This window comes from Amblyomma mixtum, chromosome 8 (assembly GCF_055824585.1).
Source record: "Amblyomma mixtum isolate Tamu chromosome 8, ASM5582458v1, whole genome shotgun sequence".
NCBI lineage: Eukaryota > Metazoa > Arthropoda > Arachnida > Ixodida > Ixodidae > Amblyomma > Amblyomma mixtum.
Genome location: NC_143019.1, coordinates 121,887,214 through 121,909,943, shown reverse-complemented (window position 1 = coordinate 121,909,943; position 22,730 = coordinate 121,887,214). Strand labels below are relative to the sequence as shown.

Genomic DNA, 22,730 nt, shown 5'->3' with positions numbered 1-22,730 from the left:
AAAAAAGCTCATCACTGAATACGCCGTAGCTGTCATTTATTCAAACACTGTGGGTTTCTACGTGGACACAGGCCGCCAACCACCGCGGGTTCGAGCTTCGCGCGAGCCAAGGGCCCCGATCAGCCATCACCACACACACACTGGGACACCGATGCGGCGCACTCAACCTCCGCTGGGAGGAGAGCGATTCGCCGCAAAGAAACAGGCCTCCAAGTTCACCAAGGAGACGTTTATTCACGTCGTCCTTCAGCAGTACACACACACCCAATCGTCACCCCGTCCCGGGGGCGCGCGAGGAGCAAGGCTCCGCTGCGCGCACGAAGCGACTCGAGCAATGCGCGCCGCTAGCACGCCGCTGCAGGAGAATGTCCCCGCGGCAGTACTGTGATCTCCCTCTCGTGTCGACCGTTGGGCCGGTTGCGAGAGAGAGTGGGCAATCAACGCAAGGTACGCCTGTCGGAGGTCGCTGGACCCCGCTGGACAGGCTCGAGCCGCTGCAGGTCAGAGGACACGTGCGGGCGAGCTCGAGTATATGCACTGGTCCGAGCGGCAAAGGCCGGCAGGGACAAACAGTAGCGTACGCACCTTACGCTGTCTCGGAGGGGTCTCTCTCTGGGCCCCGCTCGGACGGTCGCGCGGTGCGCGGCCGCCCAGGCGGGTCCCGAATTCCCGCCAAAAGGCACCAATGGCAAAGGCCGTTGGGGAGCCGGGGCGGAGCTGTGGCCAAATGACAGTGATTAGTCACTTAGCCGCCTCTCCACCGCCTAAGGCGGGAGCAAGGGAAAGAGGAGAAACAACGCGGGAAGCCGGCACAGCCGCGCAAAGGCAACGGCGGAAAGCCAGGATTCCCACATCCCGCGCAAAGGAAACGGCGGAAAGCCAGGATTCCCACAACACATACCCAAACCAATACAGATACAGAAAGATGCAGTCACTAACATATCGTTGGCGTCTGGCCCTGGAGAGCCGACACATACGTCCCACACTCTTCCACATCTCGTGGATGTGCGGCTGAAAACCCCAACACTTAAAGACGCCTAGCACATCATTTGAGCGGTGGGAGGTCAGCTTTCCGGCGATACCCTGGTGGGACAAGAAGCTCTCGTCCAGCAAACTCGTCGAGCAGCCATGGGCATGTGGAGTCCTGGAATGAGGAAGCCACCCACTTGACCCTTCGAACGAGATGAATAATCTCGTTCGTTATAATAAATGTTTCTCCTCCTCCTATCAGCAATGGCCTTCGTACAGTTCTGCCTTTCTCAAGACCGGACACAACCTTTCTTTCGGAATTTATGAAAGGTGACACTATAAGATATTGGGCCCAGCCAGACGCTCGGCACACCTTTTTTAAAAGACGACGCGGCAGTGAAATTTTTGGTTTCGCATGGGATTCCATGGCCTCATGCATGCTTGATGCACATACTCCGTTTAGACGCCGCTTTCACGCGAAATGACTTACATTTAATTGGACTGGTGGACACCCAGGAAGGTTCCACCTGTGGCATAACCGAGATTAAAGACTCGCACGAAAGGCTAAAGTTGGCCGCTCCCTTGAAGCGTTTGGATAGCAGGCCACTTTCCGAACACTACTGCTAGGCTCTTGGCCGTAGGGTTGAAAAGCAGGCTAGGCAAGGCGGGCGTTTTCACACTTTTTTGAGCGACTCGGGCCTCGACTTGCGGTTGCGATGCCATGAAACATACGTGCACATATTCTCTCCCCTCTTCTCGACACGTCGTCATCCATAACTATCCTCTTCTCTTCCCCTTCCCCAGTGCAGAGTAGCAAACCAGATATCCATTTTTCCGGCCAACTTCTTTGCTCTTCCTATCATTACACTTATCTCTCTCTCTCTCTCTCTCTCTCTCTCTCTCTAAGCGGTTAACTAAGTTGGTATGTTGAACGGCTGTAACAGCTAGTCCGGTGATCCTAGGGCCGACCGTTAACAGATATCTTTTTATTCAATGAAACTGGGCTAAAGTTACCAAATAAAGAGGACGCAGCCGCATTGCTTGTTTATTGGCTTAGGAATTTCGCATTTGCGCGACATTTGGGCGGCAGTGACTAGCATGTTTTTCTGCGAACTTTCCGACAGTAAATGAAAGGCATCACAAACTCTTGAGTGATTGCTTTACTCCTCCCCAACCAACCACTTAAAGCCGCCCAACGCGGCACTGGAGCTGTGGGAGGTGACACTGGCTTGCGGCACTCTGGGAGACCAGGAGGCGCTAGCCCTTACAAAAATTTTTTAGACGGTCTATTGGCTGTTCATAGACTTCTGTCTGAAAAGTCTATAGACTCTATACAGACAAATCCTGGAGAACAGTCTGTAGGCAATCCAAATCCTGTAAACATATATACAGTCTGTAGATATGACCATACACTTTTAGTAGACCTTTGTGTATAGACAGTCTATAGACTATGAATAGACAAAAAGAAATCTATAGGAAGGCAACAGAGTCTATAAGAAATCTTTAGACTGTCTATAGACCATTTTTGTAAGGGAGTCGCCATAGTCAACGTGTCAGTGGAAGCTACTGAAGTCCTGTACTGCGGACCCCACCCACAAACCGCTCCGACCTCCTTTTATGCAATGAAAGTTTCTCTCTCTCCCACTCCCAAAAAGAAATGCCCCCGATTTACCTGGATAAGCAAAATGAGACTTAGATGCGCTAGCACGTTTGCCCTTGTTTAGCTTTGTTTATCATAGTTAACCTTTTTAGAAGCTTGAAAATTCGAGTTAAACCCAAATGTTCTTGGAGTCGTTCCTCGGCTTTCCTCTTGCGATAAGCCACCTGAGCTGCTCGTTGCGACTGGAGTCGATGTTGCGTCTGTTCGGCGGTCTCTGAAGCCGCTAGTACCCGCCTCTAGACTGCACGTTCCTCATGCCACATGATCATTCGTCTCTCCTTCCTCGTTCTTCGCTTTTCTCACTCTTCACCTGTTTTCGTTTAGCAAGGTTACACTGTTTTCGCCACTCTGCTTCGCCTTCCCGCCAGGCTATAGCAAATGAATCGGTTGACTCACATTGATTGACTGATTGATTGAAAACTTCAAACAATGGCAATTACTGGAGCCTTGGGTGGTCCCCCTATTCCGGCCGCCCACTGGCCTGCGCCGCAGCGTGGGCCCTGCGAACCAGTCCTCGTTGCTGGTAGGGTGTCGCCGCTTTGCAGAATGGCCTGCCACTGCTCCAAATTAGGACTTGGAAGCCTGTCTGTAGCAGGATTGAATTGGCATGCCCACACCATGTGAAAAGCTGTCGCTATTTCTGCACAGTGTGGTTAGACTCACGTTGGAGCGCACTTTTTTTGCGTTGCTGCTCAGCTCGTCGTGGACGTAGTTTCGGAATCAGTCGAAGGATCGGCTTCAGAAATTTAGTTTGCTGCACTGAACATTCTTCCTCTACCGAAGCGGTGGCCTTGTAAGCAAGCACTCGAACTTCACACGTGTGGAAGCCAAAACCGCGTATTTCTTCATTCTGCAAAATTTTCTGGCAGAGTGGTTCAAGGAACAGTGAGAACAACAGCGGCGACAATGGACAACCTTGGCGTACAGATGAGCGTATACGGCGCGACAGTTCACCATTTATGACAAGATTTGTGGTGCAGTTTCTGTACGCCATTTTTACACCATCGCGTATAACTTTACCAACACCAACATAGTCCAACAAATCAAAAAGGATGTCATGTGGCACCCTGTCAAATGCCTTAGCGAGATCGATCTGCAGCATGGCTACCTGCAGGAATTCGCTATCACAAAGTTCTAAAACACTCCTGGCCACATGGATGTTCGTGCGTATCGTCCTGTTTTTAATACCAAATGTTTGATCGGGGCCGATTAAATCCTGGATTACAGCCTGGAGTCGTCTCGCCAACACCTTCATCAGCACCTTGTAGTCTACGTTTGTTAGTGTGATTAGTCTGTATCCAGTGACCGTGCGAAGTTTGACTTCCTCTTTGCTTTTCGGAATCAAAACTGTGTGAGCGCGCGTAAAAGAGGGCGGCAATAATCCGCACTCGAATGACTCCATGAATACCCCATGCAAGGCCACAGCGACACCAGGTTTAAACTCTTTGTAAAAAACGGCACTCAGTCCATCTGGACCTGGTGATTTTCCAAGGTTTAGTTCGTCGATGGCTCTTTCGACTTCACCAACGGTGATATCTCTTTCAAGTGCCGTTGTAGTATCAAGGTCCAGCCTAGGCATTACTGTGAAAAAACCTTCTTCAATCCCCGGTTTATCTGGGAATCTGTGGCCGAACAGTTCCGTGTAGTAATCCTCAAAGGCGTTCTTAATACCAGCTTGGTCGTGCGTCGTTTTCCCCTTGTAATCTATCTCTAATATCTCTTTAGCTCTAGCGTAAGCTTTTTCGTCTGATAAGGCACGCTTAGTTGGAGCCTCACCGGCCAGTAGCTTTTCTCCCCGTGCACGTATTATTGCTCCTCTATACTTATTTTCGTCTAGTTTCTCAAGCTTTCTTTTTATTGCTAGTATTTCCTGCCCGAACCCACCGGGGAGTTGGGCTTCTATTTGAAGCAGCGCTTCTAGCTCCTGTCTGAGGCTTTTCTCTTCCTTCTGCGCATTACGCTTCAACTCGCCCCCTCTTTCTATTGCTTTCATTTTAACCTTTTGTTTAAAGGTTTCCCATCGTTCAGTTATGGTCCTTCCGTCTGATGTTAAAAGTGCGTGTAATTCTTCCTTCGTTCCCAAAACAAACGCGACATCATTCAACAAATCCGCGTTGAGTTTCCACAAGCCCCATTCAACCTTCTTCCTTTTCTTTCTACCTAGTGATACCATAACCAAACTGTGGTCACTAAAGGAAACTGGCTCCACCACATAGTCCTCACAGTTAGGAGCAAGTGGTGACGATATGTAAACACGATCCAATCTAGTATGGCTAGATCCTTGATAATGAGTGAAATGTTGACGCCACCTCTTGCCAAATAGGCCCCATCCAGCAAGTCTACCTCATTTATAAGGTCTGTCAGATATACCGCACTTGCATCTCTGCAGGTGTTGGCTGGCGTTCTATCCTCCATTTCGCATACACAGTTGAAGTCGCCCATAACAAGGAGATGCCTACTGCATTTAAACAAGTCAGCAACGTTTTCAAAAAAACCCAGTCTCTCTTTAGCTTTTGTCGGCGCATAGATGCACAAAGCACGAACATCTAAATCTCCGTGTTTAAAGTCACACATGACATAACGTTCCTCCAAACAACAGTGACACTTTCTACCACAAACCCAGCCGATTTCCTCAAAAACAAACAGCAACCGGCCGATGTCCCAACAGCGTGGCTGACACACACATCATAAAGTCCACGGAACGGGCTCACCATGCAGTCAGTGCGGCCCTCGCTCTCCACTTTTGTCTCCTGTACCGCGACTACATCCAGCTCCCTTTCCACCAATAGCCTTTTCAGTTGGTACTGCTTCCTCTTACTTCCGAGGCCGCGCACGTTCAGTGTGGCTAGCCGGAGAGGCGCGAGCACAGGAGCCATTGTGAAAGCGAGGGCTCACCCAAAGCAAGGCGATTACTCGCCTGCACAACTCCTGCTCGGTTCCAGGATAGGGTCGCCGTCGACGCGCGACAGCGATGACGCACGGGAAGGGCGCACATATTTCCCTTTCTTCCCTTTTGCAACCTTCCATTCCTTCTCGAGCTGGTTGAGCCGCTGCTCCCCCACTGCACCATCCGCCTTCTCCAGGCGCCTCTGTCGACGCTGGCTGGGCGTCCATGGCATCTGTGGTGTCGGTGTCGTTTTTCCCGGAATCCTGTGCTTCGGCTCCTTGAATTCCGCTGCTCGAAGCTTCGTTTCGTGGGGCAGCTGCGGCGCTCCCCGACTGTTGACCTTGGCTCGCTGCTGGCTCTTTCACCGCAGCCGTGCTTGCCTGAATTTTCCCTTCCTCGTTAGGCAAGACTTCGGCTGGCGCTTTATCCTCGCCGCTCGCTGTTTGCACTGTACTGCCTTTTGCTCTGTCTTCCGAGGAAGCTGCCTTCTCGGCCTCCTCTTCGTCCATCAGGTGGCTGGTCTCCTCAGCCACCCTGGTTGCCCCGGCTACGACGGCGTACGTACGAACGCAATCCATGCGTTCATGTCCAAACGCGCGACATTTGCTGCATCTTGGCGTCTGGCACTCCCGGCGAATGTGGCCCTTGAGTTTGCACCGCAGACAAGTCGGCGCCCGCCCGGGCACGACGACGAGTGCGGGGCCGTCGGCTAGTTGGAAAAGGTCCGGGAGGGAATCCGGGGTGACGCCTTCCTTGAGGACAATGCGAGCAACACGGGTCGTCGATTCCGCAAGCTCGAAACCACTCGCACGCCATTCTTCCAAGCGGATGTCGATCACCTCCCCAAACTCACTCAGGACCTTTCGAAGGGTCTCATCCGGCACGTAGAAAGGAACCCAATGGATCTTCGCGGTTATCTCTCTACGCACCGGATCGATGACGGCACAGTACCGCCCCTTCACCTCCAATCCGCCGGCTTGCACCAGCGCGTCCTTGTCCTCTTGAGTGCGGAGTTTGAGCAGCCACACGTGTCCCATCTGTTACGGGCCGATCCCTGTCACAGCCTTCACAACTCCAATTGCTTCGAGCGGCGTTCGAAAATCCTCAATCTTGTAAGGCCTCCCATCCACGTCGCAATGTAGAAACACGCAATCCTTCAGGCCGTCGTGCGACGGCAGCGACGGTAGCACGAACCTGTACCCCTCGGGGGGGCGGTGATTAACGCGCGCACCCCGGCCATCGCCGGTGAATGGACCTCGCACGGAGAGAGCCATGCCGCGTCCGCTCCCCTCGAAAGCCGGAGGGGGATGACGTTGCCTTTTTGCATCGGACAGGGAAAGCATTACGGCTGTACTGAAAATAACACAGGATTTTTGTGCCCAGAGTGGGAGCATGTTAAACATAGATAAGTGCATTGGTTTGTGGCATGGCGCATATGGGACATGACTCCAGATGTATTTGAAAATGTTCACTGGTCCACTACACCCAGCACATATCTTGGGGTGCCTCTTGATTGCTATCGTGAAAGCGATTCGGTCTGGAGCAAGAAGGCCGGTGAAATGAGGGAGATGACATCTAAATGGTGTGGGCGCGACCTTTCAGTGTTCGCGCGTGCCACGGCAATGTTTTTCTAGAAGCGAAGATAATGTACATCTTGCAGGTGTTGTACTGTACACGGGTGAATATACAGAAGTTCCATCGCATCTTTGCGACATTTATATGGCAGTCCAGTTGGGAGAGAACCTCCCGAACGAATATCTTTTTCGGCGAGTCGCCGAGGGGGGTCTGTCCCTCTCTCACTTGTTTTTAAGCCAAGTGGTCATGCGCTTCATGTTTCTCCGCGAAAGAAGAAACCCTTTCCTCCAGTGTTTTGTTCAGTTTATGTTGCCAAATGCACTCCCAGACTTTGTAATCTCCTCTGCCGGAGGTGGTCGCTACAGTGTGTCCCGTTACCTCCGTGAGGGTGTCGCATCTTACCGATTCCATGTCACCCGTTTTTCCAGAGAATATTTGGCAACTGTGAAGAAAAGGCAACTTAAGAAAGACTTATTACACGTCCTTTTTCCCGCTCCCTTGTATCGGTCGGCCTGTGGGGCCTCACCGGGACAAAATGTGTTAAAGAGGGTAAGAAGAATGTGGGTAACGCATTCAGCAAAAACTTTCTTCTTTCAGTTGCACACAGGTACCTTACCTGTTAAAAACTGGTTACATGAAAGAGACATATACGTCCCGTGGGGCACCCATTGCCTTCTGTGTAGGAAGCAGGAAACAATTGACCATGTTTTTGTCGACTGTAATAATGCAATCTTCTTTTGGGACGTGTTGCAGCGAACCATAAAGAAAGATTTGCCGCTCACTCCGCACGGCATTAGGTCTCTGCCTGTCGAAGACGATGGAGCTCCATATGACACAATTTTTCTGCTTGGCTTGCATGCAGTGTGGCGTAGTGCCATGACATATCGCCATTGCGATCCTGGAGCCAGATCTGTGTATCAATATTTTGTTGAGAGTGTCCTGAAAATTTACGATGTGTTAAAAGACCGAGGTTTTGACGAAGAAATTGTATCCCTTTTCCAGAATCTATCCCAACTGAAGAAGTTGGAATGGTCGCTGGAAGCGAGGAGTGCTGTAGCCATGTAAATAGCCATGTAAATAGTCACATATGTTGTAATGCACTGTATTCCCACGCCTTTGAAGGCAATAAAGAAAAAAAAAGAAGCGGTGGCCTTGTGGTAGAGCATCCGTCTCGCATTCGGGAGGTGCTCGGTTCGATCCCCAGTGCCGCCGGGTCCCCACTGGTTTCTTTAATGGGTACAAGATTTTCCCTGGCCTGGTGCTCGGCTCTTCTAGGGTGAAATGCTTGGGAAAAGGGTCTTAGACCACAGTTCCCACGAAACACAGAACGTCTTACAAACGTCTCGGAACCGCTCCAAATGTCTACAAACGTCTTGCGCTGCGTTCAAACGTCTCATAGATGTCGACAAGAAGAAGTTTCCTCTGCGACGTCTCTTAAACATCTGCAGTCAGATGTTTGCTGTGAAACTTCTGTGAAACATCTGCAGTCAGATGTTTTCTAGACTTGTTTCTAACACGTGGAACTTAAGACCACGTCGAGGAGACGCGCCTATAGCAATCAGCAGAGAATTGCCGCCGTGGATTAAACATGCTGTAAATCACGGCACATAAGATGGCTCTCCTGCTTGACGTTTCGAAGAGCAGGCGCGCCGGTGCAGAGACCGCTCTTTGTATTCGAACACTGAAAGCGCGTTTTCTCCTACGGAGCCCGAATCACGTTCCACATCGAGTGCAGCTAACCCGCCACTCGTAAGGCTGGATTTAGGTAACATATAATGGCCCTGAAAGCCGACAGTAGTTACGCTAGCGAAAAAATTTGCTTCATGTTGCGAACGCCTCTGTTACGCCTCGGCTAGCTGGCGGCAGCACGAGGATTGACAGGCGCAGCGTACGCTGCCTTCGCCGCCGCCTTCGCCGAGCTCGCTCGCGCGCTTATCACCCGCGCGCTATCGTGTTGGCAGATCTTGGAGGCAATAATCTTTCTTGAGTCACGCCGCAGCTTGCTGCTTGGTGTCGCTCGCACGGTGGCGATGCAGGCTAGTTTGCCAAAGTGGTTTTAACCGTTTGAAGCAGTAGTACTTCATTTCGCTATTTAGCGTTGCAGAGGCTAGCGATACGCGCGCGAAGTTGTACTGTACGTTTCGCTGCGCACTTTTTCCCGCGCTGGTTGGCACTTCACGCCGCTGCAGTTCGCAGTTTCCCCTTTTTCTGCGGTATCGTTTACTACCAGTGTTGCACTGAGATGTGAGCCTCGTTTTCCGCAAAAGTAAGTAACCTTCCATTTCTTTTCTGTGGTGAAAGTGACGGCCTTGCTTTCGCTAAGCCTCTAACGCGCCTGATTGAACGGTCGGCTAGTGTGTCACTCCTTTGGTTTACAAATCACAAAACAGTATCAGCCAGTGCTTTACATACCAAAGTGCTATTTGAGCTTTTGTTAAGTGGATACAGCTAGGCTGCTCTCGCATGCGAGTTGCTTTCTTTACCAAGGCGGTGACAAGGTGAACGTGACAAAGCTTCAAACCAACCAGCTTTGTTTAAGCGTGCGTTGATAAGGCGCGAATTTTTTCCTAGACATTGATTAAAGTCTGTGCTCTATTGCATTCTGGCAGGGTTTTATTCTTGCCAAGGACTCTCATCTGGCCACCTGTGTGCTCTAATTCTTGCTGTGATTGCCGTCAGTGAAACTCGCGTTAAAAAGGCTTTGGTTATCTTCACTAAGGTATTTGTTTGGGCTAGTCGGTACATTGTTAAAACTGAAGGCACAGCGCACGAAGGACCTGTCCTGTCCTTCGTGCGCTGTGCCTTCAGTTTTTGGTTATCCTAACTGCGTCAAGCTTTTCTTTCATTACGATTGAGAGCCCCGGCACAAAGGTAGTTTACTCAGTGGTGCTGCTCTGTATGTGTGCAGGCTGTTTGACAGTGCAGTGAAGTACTACGGCTCTTTGCAGGCATGGCAGCTTTTATTTTTTGGAAAATCATTGCGCCGTGCACAGCTGGCGTTGTCCCTGCTTCACTGTGTGCATTTCGTTTAGGGTACAGGCTGTTCAACAGTGGTTTTCAGAGGACCTCCTTGCCTGCTCAAATTCTCAAGTTTTGGTGAGCACGCTTTGCAGCTGACACCTTTTCTTTCACTTCATGATTTCTTGTATAGGTCTAGGCTGTTTGCTAATGTTCATTCCACAAGCCCCATTATTTGTTTGTCCTTTAGAACCCCAACTGTTGGCCGGAGGAGCAAGGACCTGGTCTAGTTTCACGCAAATTAATCGCAGCACCTTGTACGTGGTTGTTCAGAAAACTTGGCCTGGAGATTGTTTCAGTTCTGAGGTGGGAATCTGGACAAATGCTTCTTGTGCAGTGGTGTAAGTAATCTCTTGCCCACTGTTTGAGCTTCATCGTACAGATTAGAAAGGGCTTGTTTGGCAATGCAGTGAACCTTATACATACACACTTTTATTTCTTATCTTTCAGATGTGCCCCTGTGTGGCTGTCAAGGAGAGGTCCAAGATTTAACCCATCTCTGGTGTATACTGAAGTGATGCAGGTATTACCAGGACAGCAGCATCTGTGCTATGTTTTCGTGCGACGGTGCAAGATGTCAACCATCAACCACTTTTGATTCAGCCACATCTTGCAGGTAAGAAAAAGCCTGTTTGCAAGATGCAGCTTAGGAGGTTCTGTGAGTACAGTGTGCATCACAGTAAGGCAGTGCACTTGCTATTGACTGCTTGGCTTTCAGTGTCCATGCACGCTGTTTGAATTTTGCTTCTGTTAAAGGCCTCCACAGTGATTGACTTCTTGAGTTTATGGTGAGCCGTAGCACTCTGCTGAAATGCCGCTTGCAATGACATCATATGCATATATGTTTTTGGTTAGCTTATTTTATTGCCTGTGCCGTCACTCCTTGCCATTTCCTGGTCTTATTTGCTTCCGACTCCTCATTGGCCATTCTACATGCACCTGACTGACTGTGCTTTTGGTTACTCTAATGTTTTTCACTTCTGCAGGCTGCTGAACAGAGCTGGATTTGACTTTCCCTTGTTACCGTCTAGTTGGCATCCTCCTTGCAAGAAAAGCGATGTTTGGAACACCTAGCGAGCTCTTCACTGCCATCCACATCACAGCAACTTGCTCATCAACGCATCCGTGTGAACAAGGCCTGGGGCCGAATGAAGTTTTGATTTAACAGTTGGTTGCTGCTCGACACTTTCCCGCCATCCAAGTGCTTACCGTTGTAACGTCAGCCAAACCAGTGAAGCTACCTCCTCCATGGCTTCTAACATTAATTTCCTGGTCCCTTTCTTTTTTGTGTGTGGGTGTATGCACTGGATTCTATAAAGAGTAACGCAGTGACTGAAAAGTGTGCTAGCACATGCATTTGTGGCTCATTACTACAGCCATACATCCCTTGTAATGTGGGCTTATTGTTCGGGTCATTGCAGATCAGCTTTGAGTTCATTTTTGAGTGTATACCAGAAAAATGAACTATAACATTTTTAAAGCTTTAGAGGGTTTAAAGGCAGCACTAAAAATCAGTCTTGAAATGCGTAAGATATTACAGGCGCCCATTTCGGAAAAAAAAGCAACGTCTAAAAAAATTCTAGAAAAGTTCTACCTCAGAAGTTTTCTAGCCGTATACAAGCGTAGCGTTAGCAGAGCTAATAGAGGGCTAGTAAACGTCTAAGTCTAAAACACTGCTTAGATGAAACTTCTTCTAGATGTCAAGCTTTTTTTTTCGAGACTTTTTTTAGACGTCTATTAGCGCTTTTTGTGTTTCGTGGGTTGCACTGACGGATCAGAGATAAGTTCCACCGACAAGCAACCTTAAATCCGCCTTGTGCGGTAGAAGCCCAACTTGTGGCCCCTTTTTTTTTTACTTCTCCCAAACGTACACCCCTAAAGGAAGCCGAACGCCAGGCCGAGGGACGCTTGTACCCATTTTTACCGGTGGGTGCCCGGCGGTGGGTTTCGAACCAGCCACCTCCCGCAGCCGAGACTGGCGCTCAGACCAGTGGGCCACGACTGCGACTGGGCCTCTCCTCCTCCTCCTCAATAAACATGGCACGATCGTTTCTCCGGCGACATCATCTTTCGCCTCTTCTTTCTGGTATCCGCATGTGCACGCAATTGCGTTTTGAGCTCTTCATTTTCACGCCCTCTATTCAGCTGCATCTGGCGCTACGCACTCCTCCCATTGGCTGCACCTGGCTCGACGTTCCTCCGACTTTATCTGAGCTTACCAGTGTTACTCCGAGGCTTCACCCGCAAACAGGACGGCTTTTCCACTAGCGAAATATCGATAGTGCTAGCGCATGAAATGATGTTTTACATGAACATCTATTGCCTCTTTGCGTGCCTAGAGACTGAATAAAGCTTTGAAATTTTAGCGGGGCTTGTGGTTCATTAGATAGATCTAATTTACTGGCGGAGTTTACTGGCCCTTTTATATGTAGAACGTTGAACGGCGTTACAGTGAGGTCGATCACCACCACCATCATGCAGAGCTCTGAAATGCGAGGGTGCATTAAAAGGATATCGCGTGTCAGAGCAAAATTCAAAACTGGTACGAAGCAGCTGCGTAGCTATCACACATCATAGAGAACTTTTTATGCGTCAGGCGTAATCTCAAACACACGCCTTCACACTTAAAAAAACTTGCTTACATCATGCTAATCCGCCCGAAAGTTGAGTACGCTTCTGCCATATGGGACCCTCAACAAGCATACATCATAAACAACATTGAATCCCTGCAAAACCGTGCTGTTCGCTTCATCTTTTCAGATTATTCACGCTTCACTAGTGTCACAGCATTAAAACAATGTGCCGAGTTGGAACCACTATCATGTCGACGCCATTTCGCTCGCCTAGCCTTACTTGACAAACTATCACCATCCCACCCTCGGCGACGACTTTTTGCCACTCCCTGCAGTCTTTCCTCGAAGTGACCACGATAACAAAATAAAACGCATAACATGTCGTTTCATACCCTTACGCGAAATCATTTATTCCTCGCACCATAATAGACTGGAATAACCTGCCATCACACATAGGTACAGAGGATAACTTACAATCGTTTCAGCATTCGTTAAAGCAAACCATGGACTAACAGATTTTGTATTTTTGTTGTATTATGTGTATTTAATGAGTATTTTATTCTGCGTTGTTTGTTGGGTTATTTGTGTACATAACTAGCTTTAATTCATTCTTCGTTATTACACTGTAGTAGAATGGAACGTTGGGCGAGTTGGCATACGTTCATTTTGGGTGGAAAAAACAGCGCGAAAGGGACGGAAGACAAAGATGAAGGAAACCACACGGCGTAGTGGCGTCTGCATCTTCGAACTGTCCAAATTCCGTCCGAAGAGCAAGAAATCGAACTGTACCATGCTGTACTTTATATGCGCGCAAAACAACAAACGTGAGTTAACTAAATACAAAATATGCCGGCTTGTGCGGGAAAACAAATCAATTCAGCGCAACGTCGAAGCCGTACCCGAGAGGCACCAGTTAAGCGGGCTGTAATCAAAATCGGAATATCTTGAGGATCGCCAGCTGCGATGACGGCTATCATACATCTCAGGCTGGCTACTGTGCGGGTGAATCAGTTTGCCAGAAGCACGCTTTCCTATGGTAATCGATAGCAAACAAATCGACCAGAAACCTGGCTGGCTGTTGACAATAAAAATGAAGGAGCTTGCTTTGATGAATGTTTTGGAGGCTAAGCTGTCCGAGGTATCTGTGAATATTGTGTCCGGGCACCCACAGGAACGCCGAGTGAGAAATGACCGTATGCTGTGTGTTGTAACGCGAGCTGTTTCACGATAAAGGAATTGGCAGACAGGAAGTTGTTGTGCAGAGTCAGGCGGTCGGCAGCTGCATTTCACGTCTTGAAGGTCCACGAGTCCGGGAGGACGACGGCGCAGGACGACCGCCTTCCCTGGGGAAAGTGAGCCATGCCGGTGTCCGGGCAGCCGAAGACGGGTGCGAACTCCACCAGGTGCCTGAGGGGAAGGTTGACGCGGAAGGGAGCGGGCAGCCTCGCCTGGTTGTCCTGGTGCACCTCGTCGCTGGACTCGCAGTTGTCGAGGGCGTAGTACACGAAGAACAGCTGGTCGGCCGACATCTCCGGCAACTTCTCGAAGCGGAAGAAGTCGCTGGGCAAGTGCTGCTCGAGGGACAGTTCCTATGCAAGAAACAAAAACAAAAACGAGACATTTTCTGCATGAAACTTGACTGAGGAAAGGAATGGCGCAGTATAGTCGGAGACAACTCAAGTCTGCAGTAAAGCTCCGCCCACATTCAGGACCACCGCAGAGAATTCCTCCAGAACAAAAAAGCTGTTAAATATTTACTTGTTACGCAAACAAGAAGCTAATTACAAGAACAAAAATGATAATATTGTTACGTGGTGGCTAGCCGAAGAATGAGGCGTGATGAAAGATGGACAAGAGATGATTTAATGACCGCTGGCCTAGCGCAAGCGCTCGGTCCTGCGCCACTGCGAGCTTCGTCTTCTTCGTCACACTACCCGGGGGCAGACGAGCTACCCATAGTACAAAACCCGAGTGCGGAACAGTGGGAGAGGATGCTATCCAGCGACATCCTGAAAGTACAACAAGGACTAGTAAGGCGAGCACGCAGGGCAGCTACCCTCAGCGGAGCCCTGGACTAGGGGAACCGACCCTGAAGAGAAGATAGAAGACTCCATCTGAAGCCGCTTAAAAATATTGTAAAACAGAGCAAATAAACGTTTTCCACCACCACCACCGAGAGGTCGTCCCGATCGTTGACGAAGAGACGCGCGAAACGGAGATGGGCCTGGGATGACGGTACAAGAGAGATGGAAAGATGGTGTAGTGCTGGCCACCATGATGAAATATGTGCAAATGAGTCTTCGCCCACGTAGCTTCCGAACCGCTGGTCGCCAGAAGCCGACTGCCTAGGCCCTTAGACGCGCCGAACGGCACGGACAGGGGGACGGTAGATGTGAGCGGCGTTTCGGGTCGGTGGGGTCGGAAGGCCGGATTGGTCAGGGCGTCGCTTTCAGTTCATCGTGTCGGTAGGTCAGGGTGGAGGACGGGGCGGGGGAGCAACGGCGAGGTCGGTTCGGGTCTGAGAGGCTGGTGCAAGCCGGAAGACGCAGGCCAAGGACTCACGGCCGACGCCCACGGCTGACACAGGACGCCGAAGCTCTAGGACCAGGATGCCGATAATTCACCACCACCTCACAGCAAACGTTGCGTGGCGGCCAGCCGAAGAATGAGGCACGATGAACGAGAGAGGACTAATGGTCGCTGGCATAGCGCGAGCGTTCCGTCCCGCGCCACTGCCAGCTTCGCCGTCTTCGTCGCAATATCTATAATTTTGATGCCTGGCTTGTTTACTATAGTGATACACTAGAAGTTGATTTCGTTTAATGTTTTTATTGGCCAGCGGAGTAATACAGGATGCCGCGAACCGTGGCCTAGTTTTACCAACTGCTGTTTTCTTAGGTTGTATCTTACTATAGGTGTCTCAGCTGTGCAGTGACTCGGGTTCTTTAATGCGCACTGACGTCGCACAACAAACACAAAAAACGCCCACGTTAAGAAACTCCAGGTGACAAAGTTGATCCGGAGCCCTCCCCTACGTCCTCCTTTAGTTTTTGTATCACTCATTCCTCCGCACGCGCGAGAGCGAGACAGTCAAAAACCTGTCCTATGGGCGAGGCGTAGTTCATTCCTTGATTGGCTGGCGTAAGCTGCCGCTCTTATTTCAAAACGGGCGGATTGGGACTCGAACTCAAGACAGCAAGAGTAGCTTCAGAACTACGCAAGATAGGGCTGAATGCTGAAACCAGCAAACAAGCCTCAATATCCTGATCCGATGCCCCATAGCGTTTCCGGAGGGACTTTTTCTAGGTGTTAACTACGCGTTATTCTTATTTTGCTAAATTCATACTTTCTCTATAGCCACTGAGCAAACCTAAGATGTTTTTTTTATCGTCGTAAAAACGGCGACTGATAAAATACGCAGACAACCTATAACAGAAGGACGCCATCAGCAAAACGATTTCCATAATGAAAAATGTTCCATACGCCCGCTATGGAGAACATGAGCATACGAAGCGCCTGCGGAATATACCGAAAACGCATACGGAAAAGAACGCATACGGACTCCGCGTTACGTCACACACATCAAACGGATATCCCATTGAACCCGCACTGAAATTACATGTAAAGATTATGGATTTCCGCATTTTTTCCATGTCATACTGTCTGCGTATTACCGCACAGGCACATGCGCCGCTCTACGGGACGTCTCACTAGGGAAATGTTACAATAGAGACCAGGTGATCTAATGGAGGATTTTGAACGTGCGGTCATTAACTGGCTCAACAAAAGGGCCCCCCTGCCTACCTGGAAAGCCCGGTAGGCCAACTGCAGCGCCACCGTCTGCTGCAGTGCGGCGCCCCTGGACAGCGCAGGGTCCGGCGGCGCCTGGCCCTTGATGCTGCCGGGCAGCTGGCCGAGGTCACGCTCGAAGCAGTTCAACAGCAACTCCAGCCTCTGGATGTCGTCCGTAAACCTACGCAAACCGCAAAGGTCGAATATACATTACATCAGCACAGAGACTGAACTAGGCCTGACTGCTAGAAATGAGCTAAAGTTCTGAGTTTTGTACAAGCGCGTCTTACTCCGGACTGTCGCTCGAATGCCCTCAACTTAGGCCCATCTCCCCTCGCGTCATTCACCCCTCAGCCTTCACGTACAGCAGACGTGCATGCGCGGTGCTTCCTAGAACTCGGCTCCGCGCCGCTCGCCGCATCGTGCGCATGAGAATCTTTAATACCAAAGCATAACAAAGTGTAAAAATGTATAGAAAAGTATACCAAGGGTACGCAGCGCTAGCGCACGTACTTCGCACTTTAATTAACTATGCAAATCGGCAGTAATATTTTTTCAGAAACTATATCGAATCCTTACTACTGACTTATGCGCAGCGATAGCATAGCTGACAGCACCAAACACAGAGCACGGTGGGAACAACGACACCAGGAAGAGATTGAAACGGATGCGATCTAGACGTCGAAACAGACATCGAAATTATATGGACACCGGGTCACACTGGGATGGACGGGGAAACGCCGCCGCCCATGCGGGTGGGCTTGATCAAACGTGCTATCAGCAACAAATGAAACGTGAACAAGACAATTGAGCAACGAACAGCAAAACAAGACGCTCTTAGGCAAGAGAAGCTCAATGCTAACTCAGGTTATTTTAACTTCGGAGCCGCGAAGACTTTTTCAGAAGTGTTAATCACCCTAGCTCGTATTTCCTCTCCAGGAGTTACTATGGCGGTGTTTTTGTGTTCTCACCTCAGTTTTCTTCTTTGCGTTTCATTAGTTGCTGATATACTACAACGTCCCACACACAAACTTCCTGCCAAATCCGGTAGGTAAGAATCCCTACCGAAAAGTGTTCAATGAATGCTCTCCCGGCAGAACGCTTATGTACCACGTTCGCACCAAAATGAAAGCACATAGGAGGCATTGGTTACCGGATTGAACATCAGCGCGGGTAATTACACTACGGGGCAGCTCAGTTGGCCACAAGAGATCTTAAACGAAGTTATCGCAAACGCAGCGTACACTCCGTACATAGTCACTAGTGGTCTCTTGCCAGACACGAAGCAAATATGCACAACAGATGCACTGACTGCCAAGAACACTTAGAGCAGGTCTACAACACATAATATGGACTTGCCCATCTTTCTTGCGAGGGAGGCAAGAAATTCAGCACATACCACATAACGACATATGGTCATCCTAAAAGACCAGATACGATGGAGTCACGCAGCACATGCCATCGTGGCATACGGCAATGAAAACGGCCTGCTCGAATAGCATAAAGAGGCCCACAGACTTAGGATGCAGCTCTAAAGGCTATGAAGACGACCGACTAGCAGTAGTCTCTGCGCCTACACCCCATCCCTCCTCCTAGTTCTCAAACAGAGGACTAGTGTCATCCTTCCCTTGCAATAAAGACAATTGAGATCGTGCTGCTGAAGGCAAGCTGGGTGAAATTTAGAGTGCCCCCGGGTGCACTAGGCGTGCTTGACCAGGAATAGGCTTACCTGAGCGAATCAGCTTCGTAGGCGGTGTCAAAGAGCTTCTCCACAAGGCCTCGGTAGAAGCGCACAGCATAGCGTGACAGGTGCAGCACGAAAGCGCTGCTGTTGGCTGGCATCGAGGCGTTGAACAGCGCTGTCGGGATGCGCACGTGCCGTCTCGAAACGTCGTAGCTGGTCTGCGTACGCAGGGGCGACAGCAAAGTGGGCGCCAGGCTGCTGGCGTTGCGTCCCCGGAGCCTCGCCTGCTGCTGAGAGCGGGCAACGGTGCGGTAGAGGAGGACCGGGTTGTCTTTGGGGTAGCCGGACGCAGAAGCGTTCGCAAAGCACGTGTGGTTCCCGTGACCGAAGGACGCAGCTTGCCGCCGCTTGAGCTGGTATCGGTGGACGAGTGCCTCGTATTCGTTCATCCAGGCCAGGTTGGGAATGTGGCGACTGAAGATCTTCTCCAGCTGCATCAGCTTGTCGGTGATGAGCTCGTGCGAGTCGAGAGCCTGTGTCGAGAGCTTGACGAGGCAAGAAGGCAAGACGCTCTCCACTGCCATGAGGCACAGGACCTTCGAGTCAGTCACGCTAGTGAACGTCCTGCCCCGAAGGTCCTTACAGAATAGCTGCCTCAACGCCTGGTGCTTTTCTGGGAGGAACGGGGCCATTCGTATCAGGACTAGAAAACCGACGTAGTTCATGACTGCCCTTGCCGGCAGCTCGCGAAGCGCTGCAGGCAGGTAGCTTCTGATATATCTCGATGATCTGAGGATTACGGTCGTGGACGCATTGAAGTTTACAGCGTTGTCAAAAGCAACACGCAAAAAATCGGTGACAGCCGCGTCCAAATCAGAAAGCCTGACGGAAGCATAACCGCCCAACTTGAGCTCTTCCAGTTCAGCGATGGTGGGCTCCGGTGGTGTTGCGCCTAGACGAATTAAGACCGTCATTACTTCGTCTATCAGAGTTGCGCTCAGGGTCTGAGTGAACGCCGAGGCGACGTCACTGAGCGCGTTGCGGAACTGCGCTGTCACAACAGGTCTCGAAGCGTCGTTGGTGGAGAAGACGTGTTTAGGCTTGCGCAGCTCTACAGCAGAAACATCTGTCTCCCGAAAACTTTCTATCGTGGCCACGTCGAGCAAGGTGGGCAAGGCTAAGTCTCTCACAATTTCACCAGCGAATGTCCACGACTCCCGATTTGAGGCCACGGCTTCTCTGGGCCACTGCTTGATCGACCACGCCTTGAAAAGCTCCTTCATGGTCGTAGATGCCACAGCGGACTTCTTGGGATCAGCGCACGCGTTGTAAAGAGAAACCGCTAAGCCGACATCCTGCTCCTCATTCGACGCCAGCAGTTGTAGTAGTTTTTCAACCAAGTGGTCTTGAATGATGGTGTCGGTGGAGACTGTGGCACCTGTGCCCTTGTTGCCGCCCAAAGGGTGTGCTTTGGCCCAAGAGCCGCAGACGTGTTCGTAAAAATTCTCGCATGGCCCTACAGTGCTGCCTCCCAGCAGAGATTTGATGTAGTCCGCTTCGCGATCGCAGAACTCAGACGCGCAGTACAACACGTCGGCGTGTGAAGAGACGTCGGGGGGTATAGTTCCCGTGGGCGGCAAACCAGGGGTGTCCCAAGTTGCGGTGACCACGTAAATGAGCCCCACGATGAGAAGAGCGAAAGCCAGGAGGATCGCCATCACAAAGCCAAATTGTGTCCAGGTAACTTCCTCTTCGCCATCGGCGGCTGGCATTGCGACAGGCTGGGCCGCCATCTGAACCTCAAGTTGCGGTGCAACGGTCCCGGTCTCAGACTTGACGCCCTTTGCTGCCGCGTCTGTGAAAACATTTGGCGACCCCAGGTGTGTCCCTGGACTCTGTTCTGCGGTGGTTTTCGGCCAGAGTGCGACGTACTGAGGTGAGGCAGCGACTTTCGGAGCGGTTTGAGCAATGTATCTTTCCTGCTTAGATTTCTGCTCTTTCGTTTTCTTTTTGCTTTCTGGCGATAAAGCTGATGACAAAATAGGGCTCGGATGTGAGGGGCGGAACATAGCGATGTAAGGCCTGAATGTGGGATATTCAATGTCCACATCGCTTTCTGTTACTTCTGACACCTTCACCATAGACGACCCTGAGGGCTTGGCTAAGTTTCCTGCATGGGCATCTTGTTTTGATGGTTTACCTGCGGCGCTCTTTACAGGCAGAACTTTTGTCGCTGGCGGCCCCGATGTAACTGACTGCGCAGGCGGGGGTGGCCGCCCACTCTTCGCGGCAGGTGGCCGGGGCGCACTCTGTAAGGGTAGTGCAGTCGCCGGGCTCTTTGGCGTATTGAAGGACCGCACTGAAGTGGCCGTCTCCTTTCCAAGGCCTAGAGGATTGGCCGGCTCCGCAAGAGGTGATGGCAGCTCACTCTTCGGAGCGGGTGAAGCAGGTGCTGTTTGTGGGGTCGCCGGGCTCTGCGGCGTGATGGGAGCTTGATTTCCATGCTCTGCGGGAACTGCAGGAAAGACCTTGGGAAGCTTGGCTTCTTCTTCAGTCCCTACGTATAAAAATACGCTTTTCTGCCGTTCTGCGATTTTCCCAGTGGATTTGGCGGAAGCTAGCGCTGTTAGCGGCACTTCGACTTCGCTGCAATGCTCAGGATGCTGCGTGAAAAACTTTCCTGGAGCTTTGGAATCTTCTTCAAAATCCTCGTGGCGAGATAACTGTCGCTCAGAGAACCGTCGAGCACGAGATGCTGGAGCTGGCTGAGGTGGAGACTGCGGAGTGTTGCTTTTATTTGTTGGGTGAAAAACTTTGGGAAGTTTTGCTTCGCCTTCCAAAGGTGTTTTCTTATCGCTCTTCTGCAATGGCTTCTTAACGACGTTGTCCACGTGAGTTAAAGGCAAGATGTCAGTGCGGGGCGTCCTTGGAACCACGGAGGGGTGATCATCCGCAGTCGTTTTTGCAGCGCTCTGTTCATCTGCACTAGCACCAGCGACTTGATTTTGTGATTCGTCTTTATTGGGTAATACATTTTTCACTGCGTTGCTATTACTAGTTAAACGCACGTTAGCGTGAGTCGCCTGAAGGTTTCCGGAAGGGTGTCCGTACAAGGTAACCTTTGCAGCGTCGTTCTGTCCACCTGAATTTCCATTCTGTGCAGAGTTTTGCGAAAGTCCCTTCCTGGTCGGTTCTTCTTGTCTTGTGTTGTGATGCTCAGGGAGCTTTGTATCTTTGACCTTGCCTACGCGTTTGGAGCTGCTAAGTCCGTCTTGTGGTGGCCTGTCGGGTTTTTGAGAGTCGTCTGCAGGTTTTGTGCCATTCTTGGGTAGCTCCGCGACTAAACTTGATCGCTGAGGGTTACGGTTCGCTTGTGATGCCGAAGGCGGGCTCTGAGAAGACTTCTTCGGGGGAGTAGCCTTGTCTTCTTTTGAGGGAGTATTTGAGACAGGCGGTAGAGTGCTGTTCGGCTTTTGGTGCGCACTCTCTGCATGACCAATGGCCTCGCCTGCCTTTTTATCACAGCTGAGTACGCCGTCTGGTGGCTTTTCGGAAAGTTTTAGAGCGTCACTTGCAGGTTTCGTATCATTCTTGAGCGGCTGTTCGACGGCATCAGACTTGCCAGGAGATTCGTTCGCAGCTTTCTTCAGCAATTCTGACGTAGGGCATTGAACAGGCTCTGCCGACGATCCTTTGGCTTGATTTGAAGGAGTAGGCGAGGCAGATGCCGTGGTGTTGGGATAAGGCTTTCCCACAGAAGCCGCAAGCGACCTGTAAATGGGCACTCTAACGTTGTTACCACTTATCGCTTTCATGGAAGGGCTCTTTGGCGAAGGCTTGTCAAACTGGAGTAATGCTTGTCCAATAACAGCAGCTGGCAGCGAAGCGACCGAATCAGGTGACTTCTCCGAAGCAAAGTCAGACTGGAGTGGCGACGTGGGTGATATTTTCAGGCTGGTGTCCGAGCCTTTTCCAACAGACACAATGAGGGCTCGCTGTGCGGGTGGATTGTGTTCGTTGTTACCAGGAGAGTTCGGCGTCGCTGGCGAAAGGACGCCCGCCGGTGAAACATCGAGCTCAGGCGACGGAGTGGAAGACTGCGACGCTGACCCGACGCTGCGTTTGAACGAGGCAACTTGGGGCCGCATTTCGCGTGTCTTCTTCGAAGAAGTTTCATCGGGTGATTTAATTCCAGACGGCGAGGTTTGCGCAGTGGTTGGACCAAGCAGCGATGGAGACAGAGAACCTTTGCCGGTTCCGCCTTTAGGCTTGGGGAACAATGCGCTAAAAAGCCGCGTTTCATGTGCACTCTCGCCAGTCATTGTTTTTACTTCAGCACTAGTCTTGGTTCGTGTAGCACCCTCACTGCGAATCTCAGGCGTTGATCTTTCCAGCGGGGAATGGCAAGCCTTCGCAGGTGAATTGGAACTCTGGCATTCATCTCGCTCGCCTTTCAATTGGCTTGGAGCTGCTGTGCCTGGTGAGTACTTGTACTGCTCTCCGGGTGCTCCGCTCGTCGCATCTCCTTCCTTGGCAGCAGTCTTGAAGGGTCTGTCTTCCGGCGGACATACT

At 50.8% G+C, this 22,730-nt stretch overlaps 1 protein-coding gene, 1 long non-coding RNA gene and 1 pseudogene across 4 annotated transcripts; 1 reads left to right on the top strand and 2 right to left on the bottom strand.

The window, feature by feature from the left end:
* Window positions 1-3,051: 3,051 nt before the first annotated feature.
* LOC149334172 (uncharacterized) lies at window positions 3,052-6,790 on the bottom strand (annotated as a pseudogene).
* A 1,968-nt stretch (window positions 6,791-8,758) lies between these two features.
* Window positions 8,759-12,468, top strand: LOC149334171 (uncharacterized). 3 transcript variants are annotated; one of them, XR_016284724.1, is made up of 4 exons: window positions 8,759-10,187; window positions 10,300-10,450; window positions 10,560-10,725; window positions 11,991-12,468. It is a non-coding gene; the product is annotated as an uncharacterized LOC149334171 (long non-coding RNA). The 3 variants fall into 3 exon arrangements; XR_016284723.1 differs by lacking the exon at window positions 11,991-12,468 and adding an exon at window positions 11,096-11,984; XR_016284725.1 differs by lacking the exon at window positions 11,991-12,468 and adding an exon at window positions 11,096-11,984 and having other exon boundaries at window positions 10,276-10,450.
* Window positions 12,469-13,880: 1,412 nt separating this feature from the next.
* On the bottom strand, window positions 13,881-22,306 carry LOC149334170 (uncharacterized). The gene is made up of 3 exons (XM_089557878.1): window positions 18,204-22,306; window positions 16,487-16,655; window positions 13,881-14,271 (listed from the first exon to the last, which is right to left on the bottom strand). Exons 1-3 carry the CDS (start codon window positions 22,304-22,306, stop codon window positions 13,969-13,971), a joined length of 4,575 nt encoding a protein of 1,524 aa, XP_089414004.1. The 3' UTR covers window positions 13,881-13,968.
* Window positions 22,307-22,730: the final 424 nt, after the last annotated feature.